Source organism: Crocodylus siamensis, chromosome 14 (assembly GCF_052110815.1).
Source record: "Crocodylus siamensis isolate JL-2025a chromosome 14, ASM5211081v1, whole genome shotgun sequence".
NCBI classification, from domain to species: Eukaryota; Metazoa; Chordata; order Crocodylia; family Crocodylidae; genus Crocodylus; species Crocodylus siamensis.
Window position 1 is genome coordinate 26,084,670 of NC_143408.1, and position 26,058 is coordinate 26,110,727.

The 26,058-nt window shown below is 45.5% G+C and overlaps 1 protein-coding gene across 3 annotated transcripts; it reads left to right on the forward strand.

Annotated features, from left to right (window-relative positions):
* On the forward strand, positions 1–25,888 carry TTC12 (tetratricopeptide repeat domain 12). 3 transcript variants are annotated; one of them, XM_090027502.1, is made up of 21 exons: positions 1–155; positions 265–416; positions 2,030–2,060; positions 2,590–2,667; positions 3,115–3,236; positions 3,883–3,942; positions 6,063–6,134; positions 7,946–8,006; positions 8,406–8,594; positions 10,095–10,164; positions 11,207–11,295; positions 12,175–12,343; positions 15,216–15,308; positions 15,790–15,853; positions 16,687–16,821; positions 17,948–18,052; positions 18,879–18,947; positions 19,745–19,846; positions 21,429–21,528; positions 24,205–24,430; positions 25,774–25,888. In XM_090027502.1, exons 1-21 carry the CDS (start codon positions 101–103, stop codon positions 25,847–25,849), a joined length of 2,118 nt encoding a protein of 705 aa, XP_089883628.1. In that variant the 5' UTR covers positions 1–100; the 3' UTR covers positions 25,850–25,888. The 3 variants fall into 3 exon arrangements, with proteins under 3 accessions (XP_089883628.1, XP_089883627.1, XP_089883629.1); XM_090027501.1 differs by having other exon boundaries at positions 61–416; XM_090027503.1 differs by lacking the exons at positions 1–155; positions 265–416 and adding an exon at positions 790–1,570.
* The last annotated feature ends 170 nt before the right edge of the window (positions 25,889–26,058 follow it).

The following is a 26,058-nucleotide window of genomic DNA, read 5'->3' on the forward strand; positions in this document are numbered from 1 at the left end:
GGGTCGGACGGTGGCCGGGCGCGGCGGCGGGGCGTCGGTTGCCGTGGCGACCGCGGGCGTCGGTTGCCGTGGCGACCGCGGGGCGCGGCGCGGCCCGGCCATGCGGCGCGACGAGCGGCAGCTCCAGCGCTTCCTGCGCCGCGTGGATGACGTCAGTAAGCGCCCCCGGGCCCGATCCCGCCCCCCGGTGCCCCCGGCCCCGCGCGGTGCCCGTTTTGCTCCTCGGCCTGCTCCACGTTGGCCTGTTTGCGTTGCTGTTTTCAGCCCGTCTGGTGCAAGGCTTGAGCTCCGCAGACCCGGCCGCCTGGGAGGAGGCCGTTGCGGAGTCGGAGACACGACTCCAAGCCGAGGCGGTCGGAGACGAGGAGGAATGCGAGACGCGGTGGAACCGGACCGCGATCAGCGCCCGAGCCGCCGTAAGACCGCGCTCGCGAGCCGGGCGCCCCACACGTCCACGCCGGGGCTCTCGCGGACTTCGCCGTAGGAGCGTCACGCTGTGTGCCTGCATGCCGGAGCACGCTCCGGGTTCCTGATGCGCCCCCGCACCCTTACAAGTGGGAGCGCCGGTGGGATGGAGGGAGGTGGTGATCCCCCCTCGTCAGCCCCGGGGAGGCCGCATCTGGAGCCCGTGTCCCGCTGGGGGCCCCAGGACAGGAGGGACGTGAACACGCTGGAGAGAGGCCAGCTGAGGGCAGGCCGGTGAGGAGAGGCGGAGGGACCTGGGCTGACTGAGTCTGCCGAAGAGCGGCCGAGGGGGCTGGACAGCAGCCGTCACCTCCCCGCAGGGGGCTGCAGAGAGGACGGAGCCGGGGGGGCAGGTGATGAACAAGTTGCAATGGGCTCCAGCTGCAGCAAAGGGAGTTGAGGTTGGATATGAGGGAAAACTCTCACTAGGAGGGTGGTGAAGCACTGGGCCAGGCTCCCCAAAGAGGCAGGGGAGTCTCCATCCTTCAAGGTTTTTAAGGCCTGGCTCAAAAAAGCCTTGGTTGGATTGATGTTGTTGGGGCTGCCCCTGCTTTGGACTAGATGTGACCTCCGGAGGTCCCTTCCCACCCTCATTTTCTGTGATTCTATGTATAGACTCAGAGCAAATAAGCATAGCTAACATATAGCACAAACAAAGCCAAAGCCCATGTTTAATTTCCTTACATGGGAGCATATCTGAGAGTACCCCATGTCATGTTTTACATGGTGAGGCTTGTGGCTTTTCAAGCTACATGAGGTCAAAAGAAGGTGGCTTTGTGTTAATCATATAAGAAGTCAGGTGGAGGCATTGACATCCTGCAACACGTGGCTACTATAGTGCAAATTTTTCCACTGATCTCCGTAGGGTTTGATTCAGCCGTTAAGAGTGCAGTATTTCAGAGGTATTTGGGTACCTAAAAATGTAGGCAGATACTTAGTGGGAATGTCAAAGGGGTCCAAACGCTAGGCACCAATGGGAGAGAGGCACTTACCCTGTTTGGACACTTGAGAAAATTCCCACAAGGCATCTCTCTGTTTTTTTGGATGCATAAACATCTTTGCAAATCTGGTTGTAGATGCTGCTCCACCTGATCTCCTTAAATAAGTAAGCAATTATAATACAACTGCTATAATTAACAACGATCAATATTTAATGGCAATTAAACAATTAAAATGCATGTTTTGATTATGCAGTCTGCCTGAGTTCCTTGTTGTGGCAGTTGAAAGCATCAGGCTGCGGCAGTGAATTGGGGCATGTGAAGAGTCTGACAGAAATTCTTAGCCAAATTGATTTTTGAAAGAGGCGGCCTGAGCATTGACTTGTTTGTTTTCTCTGTTTCTGTGGTTTTAAATGTTCCTGATGGGATTAGCTCTGACAAGTTTAAAAATGCAGCTCGTGCTTTGAGAGACACATTGTCACAGAACTGCATTTTGATATACTTTCAGAAATATATGTGATCCACACTCCTGTACTTCAGAGTAATGTGGTTTCTTTCCAGTTCAAAACTTCCTTTGTTTTGTGCATGTGTTTGGGTGTGATTGTCACGCGTTCCTTGTTTTTCAGGACACCCACAATGTGAAGACAGAAAACCCAGGTAGGATGGCATTCTTCTCTTCAGTCATTAACCCGCTATGAGTTTTTTGTAGAGAGAAAACTAGAGCACATATTGCTGCTGTCTCATGCCAGGCCCAGCCCTACTCCCACAGAAGTCAGTAGGAATTTTTTTACTTAATGAAGGCTGGATCAAACCTGTAATTGCTTACATTAAAGAGTCCTATACGCTTGGCTGCATTTTGCATAGCAAGGAAGTTTTTCTAGGTGTTCCCCAGCTCTCACCGAAGAGCCTCATTATTCTGAATTAAAATACAGGCCCATCTCCTAGAGATGAGCTACTTAAAAAGCCAGGTATGCAAATCTTGAGCAGTACTACAGCCTTTATGTGTAATAGCTTATCACCTACGTTCCAATTAATATCAGAGTACTGAAATGTCCCCTTAAGATTTTCTTTGTGGAGAAATTGTAGCTCAGAAGTGACTTTTCTCTCATCCATGGTTTGCTTTTTTAATGAGGAAATCTCTCTCTCTTTTTTAACTGAAATGCCATCCTAACTTTTCTGCTCAAAGGTGATTTTTTGGCAGCCCTAGAGAAGGATGCAAGAGAGCGAGCTAGAAGAAGGAAGAAAAATGAAGGCTTAGCGAATGGTAATTGCTGAAGTTTTTAGATGTCTGATGTTGACTAAGCCCTGCCTAGAGGGAGCAGAGCTGAATTAAGAGGTAGCTGAGCCAGGCTGTTAACCACGCTTCTGTGCATGTTGATTTTGTTCATAGCACTGAGTGGAAGGGAACCCTGGCTGTTCACTTGAGTTGGTGCGGTCACTGGCTGTCCCCCGTCTGATAAGGATGCCCATGGCTGGGGGAGCAAGAGAAATTTGGGGGAAGGGGTGAGAAATTGGCCCTGAAGTGTAAATATAGAGAGCCTTCTTGATGCACATAGAGAGAAGCCTGTTACATGCCAGTGAAGACTGCTCCAACAGCGGAGAGGGAATGGGAGTTCTTAGCATAGGGGGCAGCAGAAGAACATGGCCTTTGTTTCCTGCGTTTACAGCTGGAAGAAATGACATTTAAAACCTGTGTCTCTTGTTGCTGCAGCCCTGAAAGAGAAGGGAAACCATGCGTTCAGTAAAGGAGACTATGGCACAGCTGTCCAGAGATACACGGAAGGGCTGGAGAAGCGGAAGGACATGCCAGAGCTGTACACGAACAGAGCTCAGGTCAGCTGCAGAGTGTTTGCTGCCATGTATTGCTTCAGGTGCAAAATAGCCCGCACTAACATGCTGATGGAACAAGGGATCACAGAGCTGGTGAACCCAAACCAGCTTTGGGGGGCCGGGTGTGTGGTAGATGTGCTGAAACAGGGATGAGGCACAGAAAATATGGTAGTTTGCCCTGGGCCTTCCTCTGTGTGTTGCCTTAGGTCTCCACATCACTCACAGGTGATGATCGGCTCCATCCTGCTGCTGTATTAGCCGGTGATGGGAATTTCAGCCAGGTGCTTATTCTTTCAGGCTTCATTTTATTATGAAAGATGAATAATGGTTTTCTTCATTGACTAAGGACCTGTCTCCTGTCTACCTCAGTTTGGCTCAGACCTGCGTGAATGTTGAGCTTGACTTGTTTTTAATTAATTTTGAAAAATGATGAACAGTTGCAGGGCGCCATCAGAAAGGTTAAGGAGTAGCGGTTAATTGCTTGCAAAAATCAATGTATCGGCACTCCCATGGGTTAAAACTTACTGCCTTAATTAATTAGTTCATGTTTATACACTGCTTTGAACATGGATAATGCTGTAGACATGCTAAGTATGTGACTTCTTGCTGATATGTCTGCTGTTTGTAACCTGTCCTGGTTTGGTTTCAGGCTTACATGAAGTTGCAGGAGTATGAGGAGGCCATTAATGACTGTGAATGGGCTTTAAAGGTAACTGTTTTGCAAGTTCGTCAGTCAGTTCCTAGGATGGAGACTGAAATGTGTCAGCGATGTGAGCTGCATGTCACTGGCAGCCAAAACCTGTTTACTGGCGGCATTTCAACAAAGTGCAATAAGCGCATTTACAGCAGAATTTGATTATAAGATTTTTCTCACGAATTGTGTGATCCTGCCATCAGCATCACTTCCATGGTGACAAGCTGTGGTGTTGTGGAGTGCTGCATCATTGCTGCCGATAGGATCTTTAACTCTTTTAAGTTGGCCACTCAGTTGTGAAGCTAGAGGTCCCCCTTGGCTTATATGTCCCCAGTTGATGCTTCCCCTGTAATGGGAGAGGCCCATGTCTAAGAATTCAGCACTTTGACATTGCAGCTAGTTACCCCAGAGGTGATTCTGATGACACCAGCAGACAGTCCTCAGGAATGACATTATAATCCAGCTTTACCCACAGCAAATGCACTTATTGTACAGAGGTGAAATTTATCACAGGTTAACAGGCTACAAAGGGCTACGAGCAATGCTCAAACCTTGCCAAGGTCTTTCCAAGTCTGCCCAAATCCTTGGAAGGGGGAGGAGGACGGTGCTTGTGTGCAGTGGTAGCTTCTTTGGAGATAAAATGATCCATCATCTCTCAGATTCCAGCAGTCCTTTAAGGGTTGAGATGAGCCACCGGTACTGAACTAACTTCTCGCCACAGGGTTATTGAACATGTTAAATGCTGTCTTGATGCAACAGATTTTTCAGGTTTAACACATGTAATTAAAAGTTTGAAATGATAAAGTACCTCCTAAGTGTTGGAAAAGAGGAGAAATCTAATGTATGTCAGCCAAAAGCAAAGGCAGTGGCTTTAAAACATTGATCCCTATAAAATTCCAGGTGACTTTGTCATATCATTAATACTATCAGCTCTGTCTTATGAGGAAATTAATATTCTTCTGCTAGACAGCTGATATGGAAAAGGCCAGCCAGTCCGTCAGCATTTGGAGTTGGCTGTTTGTTATCTGTGTAAGAAAATCATCAAAGCTAGAAACAATTAGAACTCATTTCATTTTTGGCAGGGCTACTCCAGAGAGATACGAAATTTTAAATTGCGAGTAATGCTAGTCTTATGTAATGCAACGTGCGGTTGGTGATTCTTAGAGCAAATTCAGGCAAGGGTGCTACAGAAATAGAGGATCATACACGTAATTCAGTAAGAGGACTTAGCCTTAGCTTACACAATAAAGACTGTCAGAAATGCATACCTGTACTAATTGCTCATGTAAATGGCTCTAGGAGCAGCAGTATTAAGTTCGTATTGAATTGGACCCATCTTTGTGCTTTTCAATTATTTGTTTTCCCTGTTGGCAAACAGGTAGTGAATGATTTTGGTTCAGGTTGTTCTCTAGCCAGCAGTTCTCAGGCTTCTGGTCTGATCATTTGAACATAAAGGCCAGTACCGCAAAGGTATTGAAGTTTTAAAAGTTTTTTTTCATCTTGTTTTTCTCCATCTCTCCTAATATTACCGTGCCAGTTGAGTCTAGAGCTCTCCTAATCATAGAGCAGGTGTCACACAGAAAATTACAACCCTTGCAGGAAGGCAGACGAGATTCAGTAGACAACAAGGGAAGATCTTGTCAGGTATAATTTAGTCTGTGCAGCAGAACAGTGTTTTAGATGCGTGTGCTGTGTCCTGATGTGAGGTATTTGTGAAATCTAACTTACTTACCCTGTTTATTTAACTCACAAATGCTAATGAATACATGGAAGTGAGCAGGTAGCGGAAAGCCATTGCAAACACTTTGTAGACAGTCCATCTAGATACACGCTATATATTCTAAAGTCCGAATTCCTGGACATTCATTGTCAGAAATGGGCCAGTCTTTTAGATCAAGCCAGCTCACGAGGCACGTACTGAGAAAGGACCGCGTGCCAGAAGTTGGTTTTGTCACAAAAGGAAGGCTGAGCATTACTCAAGGAAACAAAAGTCTGCCGGCCTCATGTGAAGTGCAGCCCATTCCATCTGAAGAGTTGGCTTGGTGTAGTTGCTATAATGTTACAAACCAGAGAGAGAGAAGTGTTTAATGATTCAACAGTGTAAAAGTTTTAATGAATAATTCTTTTTGACCCAGTGCAATGAAAAATGTATGAAAGCCTATTTCCACATGGGCAAAGCTCACCTGGCACTGAAGCACTACGGTGAGGTAAGTTGCATAGTCGTTGTAGGCACTAGGCCACAATCAGTTCTCAGTTACTTAGATGTAAACTCGGAGTAACCCTGTGTTTTAAGAAGTCAGTCCAGGTTTAACCTAATATATTAGCAAAATGCATGGCTGCCAGTTGGGTCTGGCACTAAAGGCACGCCAGACAAATTACTGGTCTTAATCTGACAAGCAGTAGCCCATCATGCTCATGCATATTGCCTTTGGCTTTGGTTTAGACATCATTGAGCTCTGCGATAAACCTTCCATCCCGTGTTAGTGTTACAGGCCATATGCATTACATATGTCTGCACAAAAACTTAGAGAACATGTCTACATGGTAATGACAACTTGTAATAGTTGTTTCTCTTTTAATAACTGCTCAGCTTTGTGTGGCTACAGATTGACAGAGTTCTCTGCACATTCCTAATTGCAGCGTGTGCTAAAAGCATGGATAGATTCCTGCCAAGGACATGCTGGTTACTGATAGGAGAAGGCATAGAATTTGCCTTGTAGTTAAAACAGCAAGTTGTACTGGGGCCCCAGTAGCTTTCCAAAGTTAAAGCAGCTCTCAGCTGTATTAATGTTTGGGAGACCTCTACGCAGTATATTGATAGAGATTCCAGAGGTGGCAACCTTTCCAATATGCTCCAACATTTCCAGTATTTTCCAATGCTCCAATATGTGGCGAGGAACGGACGCAGTGCTGCTGAAAGGGCTATAGCTCAGATGGGCTATAAAACTGTGGTATTTTCAATCCGCAGTAACTTTCCTAAGACAATAAGGTCCTTACCAGATTCCACCTCTGGCAGTTGCATTCTGCCAACGATATCTGTGTTTGCCCTGACCATGCTGTTGAACAAGAAAAGCTTTGCCTCTTTTTTGCCAAATGGCTTTCTGTGGCATGAGTTTTCTATTACAAAGCTGCCCTGTTTCACATGGGTGGCTGCATTTCATTTGTGTCTGAGGTGGTCCTTAACATATTTCAGGTTGAGAGATCTGTCAGAATGAAAAGTGCTCGTGAAGATCTCATTATTGTATTAGCATTAATCTTTCCAAGCCCCTAATGAAGTAAGCGTGGCATAAACCGTTTCATTCTGCTTTTCCTACCTATGGTGAACTTAATTGCTCGTAAAATGGTGCAACTTAATTACTCGTAAAATGTAATTTATTTAATTTTTCCCTGATCAGTAAAAATAAAGAGAAAGTTCTTAAATTGCTTGGAGTTTCATGCTAGCACTGGTAGAAAAATAATCTATAATGTTTAGTTGTCATGGCATGTGGAGCTGCGTTTTGCAGCTGTGCTTCTTTTAGTATTAACTTGAGGGCAAATATTGATTCATTTCTCACTGGGGATGCTCTGCCTCTTGTCTTTTGCTTATGGGCAGAGTTTTGGATAGCTGTCTCTAATTTTGAAGTAATAGCGATTCATGAGGGATTACATCCATCAGACATTTCATGCTAGATAATTTCAACAAGCATTGTTGCAGATGGATGTCACTCGCATCTTTATAAAACTTATTTTATAAGTTGCCTACTGCCCACTTTCCTACATTGCAAGTGTCAGTAGGAAGAGTCATCTGATTTTTTTTTCCCCCTCCCTCTGCTCAATTTTTAATGTGGAGATAGGGAAGAATTTTGGGGAGTAAAGATGGCAGCACTGTGGTCCAAACTCAAATGTTACTGAATTCCCCAGGACTCGTTCCATTAACTTCAGCAGTTTTAGATCAGGTCCTCTCATGTTAGTTGTCTGAGCTGCATGTTTCCCCTTCTTTTTTCAGCTCCCTTTAATGTCTTTTTATCCCCTTGTTAAGTCCAGGCAGTGCTATCAGAAGCTCTTAGAACTTGATCCCCAGAAGGAAAGCCTGTATAAAGGTAAGAAGACAAAACCCAGGTCCTTCCAGTACCTTTGTCCAACGCTAAAACTGGAATTTAAATTCTACCCCAGCTGCCACCTCTGCAAAGCACTCTGCAGAGGTTTCTCCCCAGCCTGCTGTTAGGGTGACTTCTTCCTTGTAACTAGTCTCCGCTCATCTGTCCACGTGGCTCATCTCAGTCAGGGTCATTTTCCTTCAACTACTCCACATGGAACACCAGACGCTTCCCAACCCACTAGGCCACACTCACTCCCCTTTGGTTGTAGCCTTGGGACATTTCCATCTAGCCCCCCAAGACTTTATGTGCTTTTCCCATATTTTCCTGGCCTTAGTCTGCTTCAAGAAATTGCCCTTTCACTGAATTCATTTTCAGCTTTTCTTTCTTTTGCTTCTCAAGGCTGCCTGAATGAAGTAGACTTACAGGAGAAGGCGGCAATGGAAGAAGAGAAAGCCTTGGAGGAATTTCAGTCTGGCAAGTTAACAGCTGTGTCTGTGAAAGAGTTGCTTCAGAAGCTCGACAGAGCTGACCAGAATGCCCTCTACTATGCAGGTGGCATTAGACTTTTGACTGAAGCAATAAGAGAGTGTGAGTACTTTATGCTATACCTGCTTGCATTGTATGGAAACATGAGGTGTGATCTCAGGCAGTGGAAGTCCTGAAGGGGAGTTGGGTCTGGTCCACGGGTCTGGTCTTCCTCTGTTAGAATAATTCACTGTTCCAAGGTTGGTGTTGTAGGCCAGTAAATGCTTGTGTAGAATATGCCAGTATTTCTTGGCACGTCAGTGGTGAGCACAGATGCTTGCCAACCAGGCACACACTGCTGAACAAAACGAAGGGCTTGCTTTGTCAACTTAACGTTGCAAGACAGCTCTCTCTTCCCTTGCAATACGTGAGCACAGGCCTCTCTTTAACGATGGTGAGAGTTATATGCTGCTTCATAGTAGAAGAGACCTCATTGCTTGTGTAATAAGGATAAGTGTTCAGTGGCTAAAGGCAGCTGGCAATTTTTTCTCATGATTTTATGTTTCCGTGTAAATCCATTTAGCACCCTCCAATCCTCCTTTCTTCTTAAACTAAGCACTGTAGTTCAGTCCTTGTCGCAGTGCAGTAATCCTTGGTAGTTTTATGCAAATGATCAGAGAAGACACCAGCATTTTGTATTTGGTAGCTAATACTGGGTTTGAAAAGCATTAGACAGACCCCGGCTGGAATGCTAGAGGCAAAGACACTCAGAATTTTGGGACATTCATCTCAGAGGTGAACATGACAACTTGAGCCCGTTGCTACTGAAATTTCAGAAAGTCCTGACATCAGGTGTTTTCTACTTCATTTGTTGGTAACATTGCTGAAATCTGCAGCCAAGAGGTTACATGGCTAAAATTGGCGGAGAATTACTGGCCATTGTGTCTGAAACTAAACCCAGAGCCCAGGCTTTAACAGATGAGTAAAGGAACAACCAACTCTTGCTGTTTAATTTGAGATGTATTGCCAGTTTTAGGTCACCTAAGCACAGCTGATGGCATATGAGGATCTGTTCTTACATGTATATTATTTTCTTTACGAGTTTTTGGTTAAGACTGTTCCAATATATGTTGAGTATGAGAGATCCTGTCTGAAGGCGCTTTTTTCTCCTGGGACAGGGGCCTGGACTCACTGAGCTAACTAGCCTTCTCCTTCTTTATCATCCTTCATCTCCTCTGGACTCCAGTATTGCTTTGATTCTTTAACAGTTGTTTAATTGATTTTAAAACACAGTTCACTATTAAAATCTGCTGGTTTGCAAGTCCTAGTCTGGCATTTCCATTTTGCTTGAAAACTCCTTTTAAATTAAAATCACAGTGTGCAGTTACAGATCCAAACAGAGTGCTGGCCCCTTAGCTTCACTGCTGTTTCTGCTCCAGATACTGTTTTGAGGATTGTTTTCATGTGGCGCAAACACTTCTTTTTCCCTTTTTGCCAAAGCTATTGCTTCTGTGACCTTGTCACTTAACGCTCCATGCCAGGAGAGCAAGAGTCTGCCTTCACGATGATACATCAGCCAGACGGATGGTGGGGCTGACTTGGTTATCTCTGAATTCATTCCAGGCACTGAACAAACTTTATTTAGAACAAACAATGGATTCAGTATCATCAATGACAACAAGGTCATAAGACGGTAAGGCCTCTCCGAAGGAGAACAGTGGAGTGTTACAGCATGAGGAAGTGAAAAGACATTTTGAAGAAACACAATCGCCTCTTATGAAATTCAGATGAAATGCTCAAGAGATAATGTGACAGAAAAGCTTAAGTATCCAAATGTGTTGACTTTGGTGCGACCTTTTGACAAACCATGCTTTTGGATGTGAGGGGAAAACCACTACAGTACATCAGGCCTGGTTTTTACTCTCCTTGGTACCCCTGTTGTATGTGGGGGGGAGAGGGGCTTTGTATTTTGTCAGCAAAGAAGGTGAGAGGGTTTGTAAAACTTGAGGTAAAAAAAACACAAATGCGTGAAGCCACGTCTTTTATATTCACCTGGCGTGAATTGGTGCAGGTCTGTTGCAGTCAGAGGTACACCTTTAGCTGTTGCCCTGTCGCTCTCTAACATGGCCTGTAAAACCATTTTCAGGTATTACTTTCAGCCCTGTAATCAAAAGAAAGAATCGTCCTTGAGGATTTGTACCTTCTGCTTCCTATAATTTGTTCTTCATAGCTGCCTATTACATTGTATGTTACTAATCGATCAGTGAATCTGGCAAACTTATTTGGCTTTAAGATCCCTCTGCTATCTGATCTTCCTCCTGGCTGGGAGGAGACACTTTCTGCAGGAGATCAAAAGACATTTTCTGAGTGTTGAGACCTGCTTTTTCCAAGTTGTTTTGGACAGAGACTTGCTTGAGGCATATTTAAGCAAGGCTGTGATTGGTATTGACAGTAAGAACAGAATGCTAGGCAGAAGGCATGGCGACCAGACATTTCTGCCAATTTGAGATGCTCCAGCATGGAAACAGTTGGTGTCCATAAGCTGAAGGGATGGGAGCAGTTCTTTGAATTTCTCCACAAGGCTGCCTTTTGGGGATTCCCTTAGCATCCATCAGTGTTACTTTCTGTGTTGCCCATAGGCAAGTAACACCTTCTCTGTTACCCAGACCCATCCCCAAAGAGCCCTGCATTTTCATCGTTTCTTTGCTGTTTTATAATTAATATTTCCATTTTAGGGGCTTCTGTGCAGAGAGGAAAAACACTGCTGAAGTGGATCTGTCTATTTCTCTACTTGTCCTCTGGCAAGCAGTCTGCACTGGGAATGGTAAAGCTGTGTAATCAACATTAATCATTGTTAATGTACTGCTAATATGGCACTTACTGTGTTTGAAATTATTGTTTTCAATGAACATCACTCCCCAGAGCACTTGGATGTAGACCTCACTGCACAGCAAAGATTTATAGGTCAAATGCAACTGCTGGAGGTATAGTTCTACCAGCAACCACAATTTTGGTTGTGTCCCCCAGGTAATGAAGTACCAATCTATTTCAGTGGATAGCTTAAAGAGATCGAGAGTAAACTCCTGCCCATCCTGGGATCATTGCTAGTTCCTGAGTTAATATTTTTAGCTTATGCTCTGCTGGGAACTGTATTGTCCTTTTGTTCCTTAACCAGGTAATATCGATGCAAGGCAGAACCCCCTATAAAGGCTGTTGGAGGATGAGAGGGTACACATCCTTTAACAACTGAGGAATCAGTATCCAGTGGGTTTTCAAGCAAGACCCCTCAGCATTTTGTTTTTTGTGGAGTTGTAGCTGTGGACTAATAGAATAGCAAGATTAAAAATGTTGAGAGGAAAACCCAGAGTATTTCGAAGTCCAGGGACCAAAATCTGCCTTGACGTGGATCATATATGACCTAGCCTATGTTCAAAGGACTGGGCTGTTGCTAATGCAGACTTTGGAGCATCACATGTATATGTTAAAGGCAACTGCCCTGTTCATTTTGGAATGTCTGAGTAGTTGCCTTGTGCTGCAGTAGTATCACATGGAAGAACCGATCAGTCACGTAATGAAAGAGCCTGTAAACGGGTGGAATGAAGGTGTTAAAAGCTGTGTAATGGTTTTCCTGCAGGTGCTGACTTTGTCAGTACAGAAGGGTTTGGATGACATAGTGTACCTCAATGAAACTTTTCTTTTTCAGAGGAGAATCAGCGAATGCTCTTAACCCACCCTGATGTGAATGTGCAGCTTCCCAAGCTTCTGTCCTCTGAGGTGCCTGAGATCCAGAAGGAGACACTGGCATTGCTATTTCTCTACTCTCAGACTGAAAACGGGAGGTGTCTGCTGCTCAGGCACCAGGACCTAACTCGGTAATGCAAGCCTTTCCCATCCAGAAAAAAGCAATGCCCTTACAGTCTTGCCACTGAATGAAAGATTGACAAGGAGCTCACACTTAACTTGCCGTGAGGAAGCGGAGACTTGCAGCTTGAGCCGTGCTCAACTTGCCGTGAGGAAGCGGAGACTTGCAACTTGAGCCGTGCTCAAATTGGATGAATTTCAGTCCTGGTTGGAATTTCTAACACTGTTCTCTATGGGCTACCCAGGTTCATATGGGTCCGCTGTAGTACCTGCTTCTAACTTAGGAGAGAAATACCAGAAGTTAAGTTCTCCTCCTTGCTCTTCTGTGGCTCCCTCTGCCATGTGATACTCATGCCCTTAATGGAAGAAATGCTAAATATGCAGTAGATCTCTGCACTGAGGGTTGGTGCGAATTTTATCCTGTAAATGAGGGAGAGCCTTTGGTAGGGCCGGCTGAGAGGTAAGAGCTTCTCTGGAATTGGAATCCAGGCCGGGCTGACGGTAGCTGAATGTCAGTGTCTGTTGGGTAGCTTATGTGAGATGACAGTGGCAGTCTTATTCCCTTCTCTGGTTTTTGGTACCCAAGACAGAAAACAGCACCACAGAGGGCAGAATTAGAGTCCAAGGACCAAATGAGTTATTTAGACTCCTCACACCACTCTTCTCTAAAGCTTGCTAGCAGTCAGGAGAGAAACACGGTATGGAAGTTCATGCTTTAGCTATCATGGGTGCCTTTATGATCCCCATCAGCACAGTGTCTGAGTGCCTTGAAATCTTTTAATCTACCCATCCCCACAACATCCTTGGGCAGTAAGGGGAGGGCAAATGTTCCATTTTGTAGATGGAGAACTGAGACACAGAGAGACTGTCACCTGCCTGAAGTCACACAGGACGCTTGTTGTTGAGCAAGCTGCTAAACCCAGGCCTCTGCAATCCCTGTGCCCGGTGTTCCCTAATCCAAGGGTTGTGGAGACCTTGGGCTCCTTTCACCAACACTAAATATTGATCATTCAGTACCAAATAACTTCAGTGACCCTGCAAGCCATGTCTGAGCCCTTCGCCTTGTTCCCAGAATTCCCTTGCACTGGATATTTTGTAACTCAGTGAAAGCCCTTAAACCACTGGCAATGTTGGAGACAAGAGCAGCACTGTGATGTGCTTGATTTCAAGGAACACAGGTGTGTGGGGGAAGATGTTCCTGTGTGCACTGTATGGCGACCTTCAGGCACAAACACGTTATGGCAACTGAATGCAAAGGGTTTCTGAGAAATGTTTTATAACCTTTGGCCATTTCTTATGCAAGTTACTCACTTTTGTTTAAGATAATGGAAGTACATATATTTGTATGGCTCTTCACCTAGTGCTTACGTTGCTGTCTTTGAGGGGCTTGAGCTTCAAGCTGAGTCTCTCTTCTAATTCAATAATTGGAATGTATGAGTACTGCAGCATTTCTGTGACTCACAAAAGGGAGAAAGAAACCACAGTCTATTAACTCTCTCCTACTGTACCGTCATCTCCTTGTACAATTACACAGGAAACAAATTTTAATGAACTAGCTTAAATGATTCAAAATAATTGATGAATAGAAAAAAAGGTTCTTGAACAGATGTACAAACTTAGTAATGTGTGTAAGGCATTAATCCCGAGACCTTTTCCATCAAAAGGAAGGTTAAAGAAATGAGCCATGTCTCAGGGGAAATTTGAATGCTTTGTTATATAGAACAGTTGATTAATACTGCTCTGGTCTAGAATATCATGGGTCTGGAAAACATTTCCATCACCCTTTGAGGAAAGATTGTGGGCCTGATTGTTAAAAAAGAGTTAGGATGGACAGAAGAAACGGGGGACTGATTCACAGAGATACATGAGTGCCCAAAAGTGCAACTGTGGTCATTGGAAACTTATAGCAGATAGTATTTGAGCCTGAAGACTAGATATTTGCCTGCATGAGTGAGAAGTTATACATTTAATTGCTCACTTGTGTGCAGGATTTGCTGGCACAGTCTTTGGAATGAGGTGCTCAAGTCGCCCCTTCTGTCTTTTGAATGTGAAGGAGGAAAAATGGAGATGCGACTCTTTGTACTGTGGAATGATCATTATGCTGAGCTCTAACATCTTTATAGTGGAAGCCTTTGGCATTTCTGTAGAAACACCGATCATTTTGCTGAGGTCGCAGTTGGAACTCCTGGAGATTGTGCTATTTTTGCAAGTGTATAGCACATAGCAGCACACATGCCTTTTGGAGAGTAGAAATGGTGACTGATGTATGTGATGCTCTCGCTGCTACCAGGTGGTGGATCAAAAGCCTTACCACTGCTCTGCAGTTCACTGGGAAGACTCAAAGGGACTGTTATGTTTGTTCGGCATACCATGTCAAACTTTTGCTCTTGGCCTCCCACGCCCGTTCCACTGAAACCATATTCACATTAATACATACCCAGGTTATATTCTTCAGCATGGCAGGCTCACTCTACCTTGATGTGCCATGACCAGTAGATACCTAGAAGGTGGTCAGCAGCCAGGCGGTTGAGAGACAGTGTACAATATACCATGGAGCTTTTGGAAATGATGACTGGTTGAGGATTTGCCCTCACAACTGGTGTAAATTAACCTAGCTTTATTGAAGTCAGTCCAGCTACATTGTTGTACAGAGCTAGGGACCTGATAAGGTTTAGATTCCCAAAGGGATTTAGGCATTTTCTTATTGTTGCCAAGGGAGTTCAGGTCATAAAAATTTTGGGGAAATGTAGGTTTAAGTCAACATGCCAAAATCCCACTGGAAGCGAAAGGGGTTTTGGCACCTAAAGCATTTAGGTACTCCTGAAAATACAACCATCACCAGTGTTTTTTCTGATGTCGTACAAAATTATTGTCTTTGAACAGGTGGCTGCAGCTGCTTATGGCATTTATCAAGGTTCCCGACACCAGGGCTATCTGTGCCATGAACTTGCTAACTGACCTAATGAAGGAGGAAAAGTAAGTAGCACTTTTTAAACCATTGACTTCTTCCGTGCTGTGTTTTGAGACTTATCACAGGTTCTCATAGCACTAGGTTAGAAAACATCAACTTCCTGAGCTTTTTGATGAACACACTTGCCATGTGCTGGATAGACAAAGAGCCATTTCATATGTTAACATAATAGATAAGATGAGAGGCTTTGGCAGAAATGGAAATAGTTTTATACCAAAGAGAATCATGTAATTATTAATTTATACTGCTCAGACCAAGGTCAGACTCTCATATTTGCATAGGAGTCAAAGAGGACAGAATTTGATTTGATTCTGTTTTACATCATCACAACAGCTTTAAGCAAAATAGTAAGAAACAGGATGTTGGCGAAAAATCCAGGGAATTTGCTCTCTTCCAGGGAATAAAATTTGCCCGGCTCTTTCTGCATTTGTCTGCATATGAATTTTGCCTTGATCCACAAGAATCTGTGTATTGTTTTGCCAACAGATTCAAAATCCAGTGTCGCATCAAACTTTCCACGGGGACTTTGCCATTATTCGTCCAGATGCTGGTAAGAAAGGGGCCAAGGGTTTTCCACCTCTTCTTTTCTTTGAAAATTTTGTATCGTTACTTTAGCAATAATCCCCTTTGGCTTGAGGCTAGATTCCTTGGGGGTGGGCTCAATGGCTCAGGAGGCCTCTCCACTTCTCTGTGTTTGTGTGAGGAATTAAATGACTCCTGTATTACAGAACAGTAGGAATTGCCAAGTGGAGTCACAGAAGGGCCTGTCTAGGCCAGTCAGTACACAAACCCCAGCAAATCCACTTCTTGCTAATGACCGCAATCTGGGTTTGAAGGCAATTTTAGATTACAGATTAAATGAACTTGGTGGGTTTGGTCCATTCTCCAGCTGTCATTCATTCACATCACAAACCCTGATCCTTTAAAGGACTATTTGCAAAGAGGCCTACCACTGGGATAGCAGGAGGGCAGATCAGCAGTACATTGCATTATGCGAGAACTGGAAAGAAAAAATTCTCCTCTCTCAACTGTCCAAAATAAGCCAGAGAAGATTGCAGCAGTAACAGTATGGATTCACCTCTGCCCTTCCCTCTGGAGCTGTCAGACTGTTTGTGCCCAGTGGGGTAGTGAGAGGATGTCAAGGTGCAGAGAGACAATTGCTAACACCACCGGAGTAAATGTTCAGAGCAACACACCGAGATTTGCTGTGTGGCTCTGACTGAGGTAACCTACAGCGTGCGGTGTGCCTGTGATTGAAAGTGGTGAGGAGCAAGTGGCTTTCCTGTTGCCACTTCCACCGCAGTAGGGCTAGGAGTAAGAAAAGAACATCCTAATTCTCCTCAAACATTCTTGCTCTTTTTCTTTTTTTTTTTTTTTTTTGAGAAAACTGTCAAGCTGGTGAACCGGGCAGCCCTAGCTCACGGCATCGCTGTCATGGGGGACCTGTGCAGTGATGCAGTCATCCGGGTGCAGATGGCAGAAAGTCAGGAATGCTGGCAGGCCTGCTTGCAGCTGATGGTAAGTCTAGCCAGGTCTCCACCCACAGCCGGAGTGGTGCTGGAACCACCCTCAAACCCTGCAGGTCCGAATCCACCCTTTGCCGTCTGCGTTGCATTCTTATGCCAGCCTCTCAGCTACTGCCCTTTGCTTCTTAATTCCTGAGCCCACTGCAGGATGTGCATCCCGTGCTCCTTTGCTCCACATGAAGCAAAGTCTATCTAGGAGTGGATGCATCAGCTGCATGTCTCTCCTCAGCAAACTGCACACATCCTGTTACAGTGTGAGCCATGGTGTACTGGAAATCACCCTGCCCCACTGCCTTCTGTGGTGTATGGAGCTATTCCAGACAGCATGGGGAGTTCTGCTCTCAGCCACTGCAAAACAACAGGCACGTGCTTTCAGGAGCAGAGAAGATGGTGCTGCTTCCAAATAGTTTGGATGCCAGTACTGGAAAGCTCATACATAGAACTGTGGCCTGTTGCGCAATGTCTGAGGTGAGGGTGAGCATGGTTGCAGGATAATACTGGAGTTGGAAGCTGATACCTGCCCCCTGGAAGTTCCTACATAAGCAGTACAGGTCCCCCCGGTCAGGGGGACTAGAGAAATTAGGGACATCATTTGTACTGGGATGGCTGGGACACATGATGACTAATTGCCTGTCAGTCTGTGGTGATGCAGGTTTGGGATTTGCATTAGGTGCCTCTTTGTCATTGCAGTTTGGGCATCTTGCTCTCCCCTGGGGTGGCTGTGATGCCTCTGCTCCTGGCCAAGAACTGCACTAAATAAATTCCTTTCTTCCCCATTGATTTCTTTGAGGTTGGGGAGAAGCATCAAGGTTCTTGCCATGTGCCTTTCTGTGCTGGGTTCAGGGAGCCATTAGATCTCACAGTGGACCTTAGGGATCAGGCAGAGAGAGGGCTGCTCAGTTGTGAGCCACTGAATACCAGTGAAGGTGGTTCCACTTTGACTCGGCAGGTCTCTTCCAGATGGGCGAGTCTTCTTGCTGTGGACCTTTCTGTGGCAGGTTCATAGGTCCTTGGGAGTCTGAGAAGGGGGATGCTGAGTGGTTGAATGAGGAAATGCATATTTTGAACCTTCCCATGATGAATTGGATACTGAATATTCTGTTCTCCCCTGTGTGTAGGAGGTGTGCTGCTCTGATGGTAGTGCTGCAGAGTACCAAGAATGTCTGTTTGCAGTGCTGGGCCTGATGATGAACTTATCCCTGGAATCGAATATGGTTATTCAGGTACGGGTTGTGAGGGCTGTGGGTGTCCCTCTGCAACCTCCTGTTTCCTTTCACTGTTTATCCAGAGCCTCAGAGTTCACAAACAGGTCCAAGCCCCCTCCCCTTTTTTTTACTGCTGTGCATGTGATCCAGTGTGCAGTGCAGGAACTGAGGAGTCTTTGCAGCTGCAGAGCATTTAAATAGGGAAGGAGGCTGGTGGGGGCTGAGGGAAGTTGCTACATTCATGCTATCATGGGATATTGAGAGTTTTGTGGTCTGCACTGGAGAGAGAGCTTACTCACACAGGGTCAGAAATCCATCTTGGATGGCTCTTGCAGTGCAGGCAGGAAGGTTTCTGAGCTTGGAGGCACGCTGGTACTTGGTCACTTGACACCCTCATCCCTTCAGGCTCTTACAAGCAACCCCTCACTAAAGTATGTGATAGCTTTACAGAGCCAAGAGGGTCAAAGGGAAGGGAACTCAGGAATCTTTTCTCCTTGTTTTCTTTTTTTTTAAGCATTTATGTGTAATGTGCCTTTTACCTGACTAGAGGAAATCCAAGTGGTGCATGTTCACCCCAGTCCATGAATGAAACAGTCTGTTTACTTCCTGATCTCAAATGTATTCATGATGGTAAGGGGAAAGCCTGATCTCAAACTCTCTGAAGCTAAACAAGACCTACAGATGAAAGAGAACATTTTTTTGGCTAGCTTCCTGCCATTTGTGCCTTTGAAAGTCTCCCTCAGAAGCTTTCCTGAAGTGCAGCTGTCTCTTTAACACCATTTTTAATGCAAGTTTAATTGTGTTCTCTTTGGACCTGAATGTCTACTACTGCTTTTCATTTCAGGGGTCTGCTGTGGATATTGGCAGGAAATGCTTGTCTCTGCTTAGCAGCAAAGCTGGAAGGATTGTGACAGTAAGTGGGTCCCTCTAAACTTTCAGATGCTTTACAAATGGGATAGTGACCTAGAGGAGGACAAAAGCATTCTGTCTGCAGAGCTCTGTTCCTGATTGCATGTTCAAATACAAGGGGCGCTTAGTGTTCATGAAGTTTTGTCACCAGGATGGTCTGTTAAAACTCTTCGGAAGACCAGGAACTGAATCCAGAAGCAAAGAAGCAGCAGCAGCAGCTGGAGAATTTCAGAGCTGGGGCCTTTTTCAGCTCTTCTCTGTAAATGATTCTGAAGGGGCTGTGTCATCATCTAGATGTGTGTCTAAATCCCATAGACATCAGCCCTTCCAAGACACGCTGGTAGGAGCAGATGTGGTCCCAGCTGGGAGTTATCTCTGCTCTGGCTGAGCCCCATTCAGTGATTTCATTCACTGCTCCTCTGAATCAGTGGTAGCTGTGCTTGGCTAGTTTTTACTGGAAATTTCTTCCCATAAGCTAAGCTGCAGGGAACTGTGCTGAGTAGCTGTCATCTTGGATTCGCTGCTCCCTAGGCTGAGACAATAAGGTCATGTTGAGCTGGGTCTCTCTTACATGTGAAAGAGAGTGCCATTCTAAAGCTATTATGCTGTAACTACACGTGTGTAAGGATATACATATTTTTTCCTGCCACTTTAATGACTACTTTCACCATATCTAGCCTCCTACTACAGCAGAAGAATGGAATTACAGTCAAAATAAAGGAACAGAGGGCAAGCAATGCAATCACTTCTCTCCAGGAGAAGAGCCATTACCTTGTTTTTTTTCTTTCTCTCTTCATTAAGAGAGCCACTGGAATTCTAAGTCGTGTCCTGTCCACCTGTCCATCAGCAGTTGATGAGGCAGTGAAAGGAGGCGTGGTGAAGAAAATGATGAAATTCCTGAAGGTAATCGACTTGCCTTATTCCCTGGTTTCAGGCTTTTCCCCAGGACTGTAATAGTCACACCCAGTTTTTCGCTACCTAATCCATCCTTTCTCTGCAAATTGAACAATGTGGGGGTTCCCAGTAAGTGAGCTTAACCGGGACATTGCTTTTTTATAATGTTATGTCTCCTGTTCAGCAGATGAGTTTAGATCATTAATTGAATTTCCACAAAGAAGCGTCTGAAATAACAGACTCTGCTTTTGCCAAAGCTATAGGTTTTTTGAAAACAAAATTTGTGAGGCTGTTAATCTCTTTCCTTTCAAGTCCTTTCCTTTAGATTCACTTTTATGGTGATACTGATGAATCGTGGCCAGCTGAGAAGGTTTAACAAGGGGCCACCTGGAGTTGCTGCTGGTCTGTTTAGTGCACGCAGTTAGTTCCTGCAAAAACATTTGTACTCTTTACATTCACGTTCCTTCTCTTTTTTCCCCGGTGTTTGACTTCCTCACCTGTTGTTTCATGTCTTTAGCTAAGGCTCCAGTCCTTCAACTGTTTCTTTGTATGTCAGGTGCCTGTGTTCACACGCAGCTCCTCTGCTTGCAGTGGGGCCGTCTGCAACCACAGGAGTCCACCGTGATAGATCAAGTTGCAGAACAGGCCCACAGTTAGGATCCTAATCTCAAACCCTGTGGCAGGGCAGTAAGAACCTGGTCATCAGCTCTTCAGTGGTTGTTGGATCAAGACATGGAGCAATTGAACATATAATGTTATATATCTATATAGATATATAGATATCCAGTTAATGTTCAGCACAGGAACATCCTGACCCAAGGGATGGATCAAATAATAATCGTGGTCCAGTGCAGTAACACCAGGCAGAGCTTTTTGTAATTTGTCCTGCAATGCTAGGAGGAATTCCATGGGGTTGAAATGAGTTTGATGCCAGAGCCTTGGTAGTTTGAAGTCTGTACATGTGTTCTGTCTAGGAGAGGATGATTGCTGCTAGTCTTGCAGATGTGTTCTCAGGTGCTGTTTAATGTTGTCCATGTGTTGTACAAGCCCAAAGCCCTTCATAGCATGCGTCAGTAGTGGGCTGGTGCCTCGGTGGCAGGTACATTAGTTTTTCACCTCTATAATGATTTAGTCTTGTAACGTGCACGGTTGAACAAGCCAGTTTTCTGCATGGAAGTGTGAAGGAAGTGGTCTATTCCATCCCTTCACTAGTAAATCTTGCCCTTTGATAGATTGATTCCCTCATCAGGTATTCAATTTTGATAATGTCCTTTTGATATAAACTTGCTTGGCAGATTTATTCCTGTGGCTGTCCTATTAAAGGTCAGAAGATTATAGCAGGAGGGTGTGAGTCATTGAAAGTCTGTGTCTGAGCACAGTTATGAGCTAATATGTTTAAAGAGAGCAGAGATCATATATTTCAGCACCCATTAGAAGAGTCTCAATTTGGTATTCATGCCCAGACATAAAACATCTGTAAACACCCTCTGGCACCTGAGAGATTCTCTCTGTTCTACTGAGAGTTGAGATATGTGAACTGTAAATTTATGTGCATGCTTGTTTATTTGTTTTAATCTTAACGAAAATCCAGGCTGGCGGACAGATCACATGCAGCTACGCTATAAAGACACTTGCAGTCTGTACCAAAAGCAGCAACCAGGCTCGGGAGGAAGTGATGAAGTCAGATAAAAGTAAGTGACAGCTTGGCTAACCTCCGGCTGAATGGAGAGGGTTAACCTAGTACTTACCTTTCCCAAACTGTCTCAGCCTCTCTAGAATGGAGCTGAACATTAATTCTGTCCAATTCCCCCAGGGATCCAGGCATGTTTACAGAACAATGTGCCATTTCACCTCCTGGCCTCATACTTAATTAGCCTTTTAGCTGTGTGCAGGTGGAAATATATGCATTAGATAATGAGCAGGGATTATGGAAGCTACATTTAGTAGAGGGACCACATTTGTTATGCAGATTTCCAGCCTTGGAGAAATTTGTTTAACATTATTTCATTACAATTAGTTGAGTTAGTGGGAAATCAGGAGCGGCTAAAGAGTCTCAAATAAGGCACGCATAACCAGTATTTAGACTTCTGAACAAGTGGTCTGACTTCCAGAGGAGCAAGCATCTGTAAATCTTTGCAACTTCATGTTGAAAGTTTGGCATGAATTAGAGAGTGAGCGGTGATATCGCCAGCTGGCAGTCCCTTTGCATGTGTGTGGCATGTCTTCATCCCTCGTCTTCTTTAGGTCATATGCACCTTGTCTAGATGTCTTTATTGTCCCTTGGCTACCTGTCAAGCTGAACGTCTCTTCTTCAAATATTACTGTAATATTTCCCTGCCCTGTTGCCTCTGCATGAGCTGAACTCCTGTCAGGTTTTTTCCTGAGAAGAATGCTGCTGGTTACATGCATGTACTAGTCATCATTCTTGCAGCTCCAAAGCACTGAGCGAAAGAAGACAGGCATTAGTTCTGAGAGATATATATATATAGATATATAGATATATATCTATATATAGAGAGAGAGAGAGACTGAAGTTGAAAGAGGAGGAGAGACTTGCCTGAGATCACAAACCCAATGAGTAGCAGATATGCAAATAGAACCTGAATCTCCCGGTGCTTTATCCACTGCACCTGACTGGAACCAGCAGCCGTTCTTAGTCTTGCAACCTCCGATCCAGAACTCAGTGAAATTTTCTTTGCTGGGCCCTGTGGTTTAAACAGCTTCCCCTAGACACTGTGCAGCCCTTGTCACAGGGCTGTGTTAGTCTTTGCTCAGGACAGGCTGAATGCAGATCTTACTGACTGTTTTATCCCCAAGTCGGTGCTGCTCTATTTCTTCTATTCAGCTGAGTAATAGGATACAGCAAGGTGCAGGGCAAGTGTGACATGATGAGACAAGAGGAAAGCATCATAATAAAGTTGGAGTTTATTTGGAAATGAATCCTACATCCCACAGGGCACAAGGTGATGAGCTGGCTACTAGTCTTGTCAGACCTTTCACTCAGAAAGTCTTGCTAGCCAGGTGTGATGCAGTCCAGGGGAGAATGCAGCAGAGTCCAAAGGAGCTTGAACCCAATGGACAGTAGCTCATTAAAAACCACTTGCAGCCTCTTCTTCCCTTTATACGCACCATGTGAGTGCTGCTAATTGGCGTTGTGCATAGATGGAGCCTTTGCTTCACTCTGTCGTTAACAGTCCTGTAATGTCGTTCTTTCCCACCAAGCTTTGGGTGTTCAGCTCCTGAAAAGTCGCTTTCTGATGCTGTCATCTCAGTTTGCTGGCTCAGACAGTGCTTCGCTGCTGAGAGCCCTTTTGGGTCAAGCTATGGTTCTCTGACATTAAGCTGCATTCCAACCGGGCCAGCAAGTTCAGGCTTTGAAACGATCGTTATCAGTGCCACTGCTGTGGTCTGCAGCAGCCCTGCTTCTCCGAAGCTACTGTGACAGCAGGAGGAAAGAAAGAGAGAGAGCATGATGTGATTAAGGGGAACAGAAGGGATGATGTGCAGAAATGAGAGCAGACATGTTCAGCCCCCAGGGGAAGGTTCTGCACATGCAAACATGATTGTTTTTAAAGCGGCCTTGCCAGCTACTTCTTGGTTGCTCTGGCTTGAGAGATGCTGCCACTATTTGCAATAACCATGCAATCCTTTGCAGGAGTGTGGGTCAAGCACTGTGCTCATGTGTGTTGGTGTAGCATCATTAAAGTCAGCCCTGCTGATTTATGCCAGCTGAGGATCTGACTCTGTTTCAATAGTCCTACCACTGTGGCATTTCCATCTTTACAGGGCTGCCTGCTCAATGCAGTACTTTGTGATCAGCAAGCTGCAAGAACGCAGTGAAAGCAGGATGCTCAGGGCACAGGATAGGGAAACTTCTTCCACAGTTTTCACGCGTCTCCTGCCATCCTGCTCAGCGGCATTCATTTTTGGCCTGGATGTGGCACCTGAGCTGGAGCTGGAGGAGTGGAGACTGATGAGTGCACCTGTTCCTCTGCCTTGTGGCCTTCCTGAGCTATGGTGGGAGAGCACACTCCTGTATGGTCTGGTGTTAGTAACATTCCCTGAAATGGGCATGGTGCGGGATTTGCTCAGTCTTCTCCCAGAGCCCAGGTACACATGGTTAGTCGCATGCATGCGGCCTGTAACCCCTCCCAACACTGACCTGGTTATGTTTAGCTTTCCCTTTAATTTCTCTTCTCTTCTCTCTGTTCTGAGAGCTGAATTGCTGCTGCTGTCCCCATGGGATTGGGGTGTCACCATCTGTCCTGACTTGCTGACAGGAAGCACTTTCTGTCAGCTGGCTGGGACCCATCCTTTTCTGACTTTCTGTAACAGCCTCTCTTATTTGTTCTTGTCGCTTCTCCCAGACTTCAGTGTGCTGTTGCAGCTGCTGGCATCAGAGAACGAGCTGATTGTGGGCAACGCTGCCTTCTGCCTCAGCCAGTGCCTCGACGTGCCTGGAGCTGCCTCGTCCTTGCTGAACTCCAACATCGTGTTGGTGTTATTGAAGCTTGCCGGTGGGGATGCCAGGAAAACCATGGTGCAAGAGAATGCTGCGGTGGCTCTCGGGAAGCTCTGTACTGCTGAGCCAAGGTATTTTGGGCTGCTCATTACTCCTGGGGCCCTTCCAACCTGTGCTGCATGGTACGAAACAGAATCACTGCGGCACCAGAGTTCATGAGCCTCCTACTTGTTGCTGAGGTTTAATTCTCTTAGCAAAGGCCACTGGGAAAGATAGGGGACCTGGAAGCATGGATCCAGAGTAAGCAAAGGTATGCTGCCCTCTCAGGGCCATGTAGGTGCTGTGGGAGGGACATGGTTTGTATGAATGCCCTCAAAAATATCCATGACCTTGCTCCAGCTGGGATTCTCATCAGGGATTGTCCCTGACCCATACTGGAGCATTCTCTGTCTCTGCCCAGAGGGTAGGCCACATCTTTCTCCTATGTCTCATTTTCCCATTTCTTAGGAGGGGAGGGGTTGTTTCTGTATTCCCCTGTTGTCTAGGTGCTGACCAACTCTCTGAAAGCTTTTCTGTTGTGGGGACTGTTCCCAGCTCTAGGATACCCTTCTTGCTAGCAGCCCATCTCATAAATCCAGTGGGGGAGTTGGGACCGCAGGTTCTGGGTCCTCACAAGCACAGGGAACCTGAAGGTTCAAGCTCCAGAGCTGCCTTGGTCCCAAGGAGCCCGAGAAAGTCCATGCACATTGCCAAACCAGGCGGCAGTGGCATTCTGCATTGTTCATTGTGGGTGTGCTCAGGCTGCTTTCCGGGAATCATTTTACATTGCTCTACCAAGTTGCTTGTGTTGAAAGAATGGAGGGAGGAATGAAAGAGCAAACCAAAGCATAGAGGTCACAGAAATGACCTGAAAGCACAACACCGATGTAAGTGTCCAGAAAGAACATCCCAGCTGCTGCCTGCTGAGAAGCTGATGGGTCCTAGCAGGCTGCCAACCAGCCATTAGTTACTGAAGGCACAGCAGCCTAGACACAGGAGAGAAGCACAGGCATTCTCCATGCCTGCTGGGCTGCTGAATAGGGAGTGTGAGGATAATATGCGGGCTTCAAAGGACTGAACACTTCACACCTACTGGTCAGACCGACTTCCCAAAGCAGTCGCTCACAGCAGGAAATGTTTATTGCAGGTCCCGCTGGAGTGGAGAAGGGAGAGAGCTCATTCTGCTCCTCTTGCTAATGTTAGACATCTGCCATGCTAGATTAAGCTGTTTGGACTTGGTGTGAAATACCTCTCTGCTTAGTGCTCTTCTCTCCCCTCTGCAAACCAAGGAGCTGTCATAACTGTGTGAGGCCTCTCTGCTTCCTCGTGCAGGGAATCTCCTGCATTTGACATCAGCTGTTTTTGATAGCTTGCAAGGGAAGCTTGGACTGTCCCATGCCATCACCCACATCACTTTTTGTTGTTGTTGTTATAGGCACATTCTTCAGCTGCGAGAGCTCAACGGGATGGCAGTCCTCAGCTCCTCCGTGAAACACGTGCAAGGGCTTTAGAAGTCCTGAGGTGGGCATGAATACAGGTCCTCGTTTTCATTTTCTAGTTCGTGTTGGTCTTTATTTCCTTAACAAAAAGTCATTCAAAGAGAGCAAGCAGACTCTCAGTCCCTCCCCAAACTGCTTGGTGAAACAGTAACAGATCCCCAGGAAGTGAAGATTTGCTAAAAACCTAGGTACCAACAGAAGAACAAAGCAGCTTTTTAGAG

Coding starts and splice junctions, on each gene's coding strand:
- TTC12 (XM_090027501.1), top strand. CDS start 147: ATGACGTCAGTAAGCGCCCCCGGGCCCGATCCCGCCCCCCGGTGCCCC. Junction 3,237..3,882: donor TGTACACGAACAGAGCTCAG/GTCAGCTGCAGA, acceptor GTTTGGTTTCAG/GCTTACATGAAGTTGCAGGA. Junction 8,595..10,094: donor GACTGAAGCAATAAGAGAGT/GTGAGTACTTTA, acceptor AATTCATTCCAG/GCACTGAACAAACTTTATTT.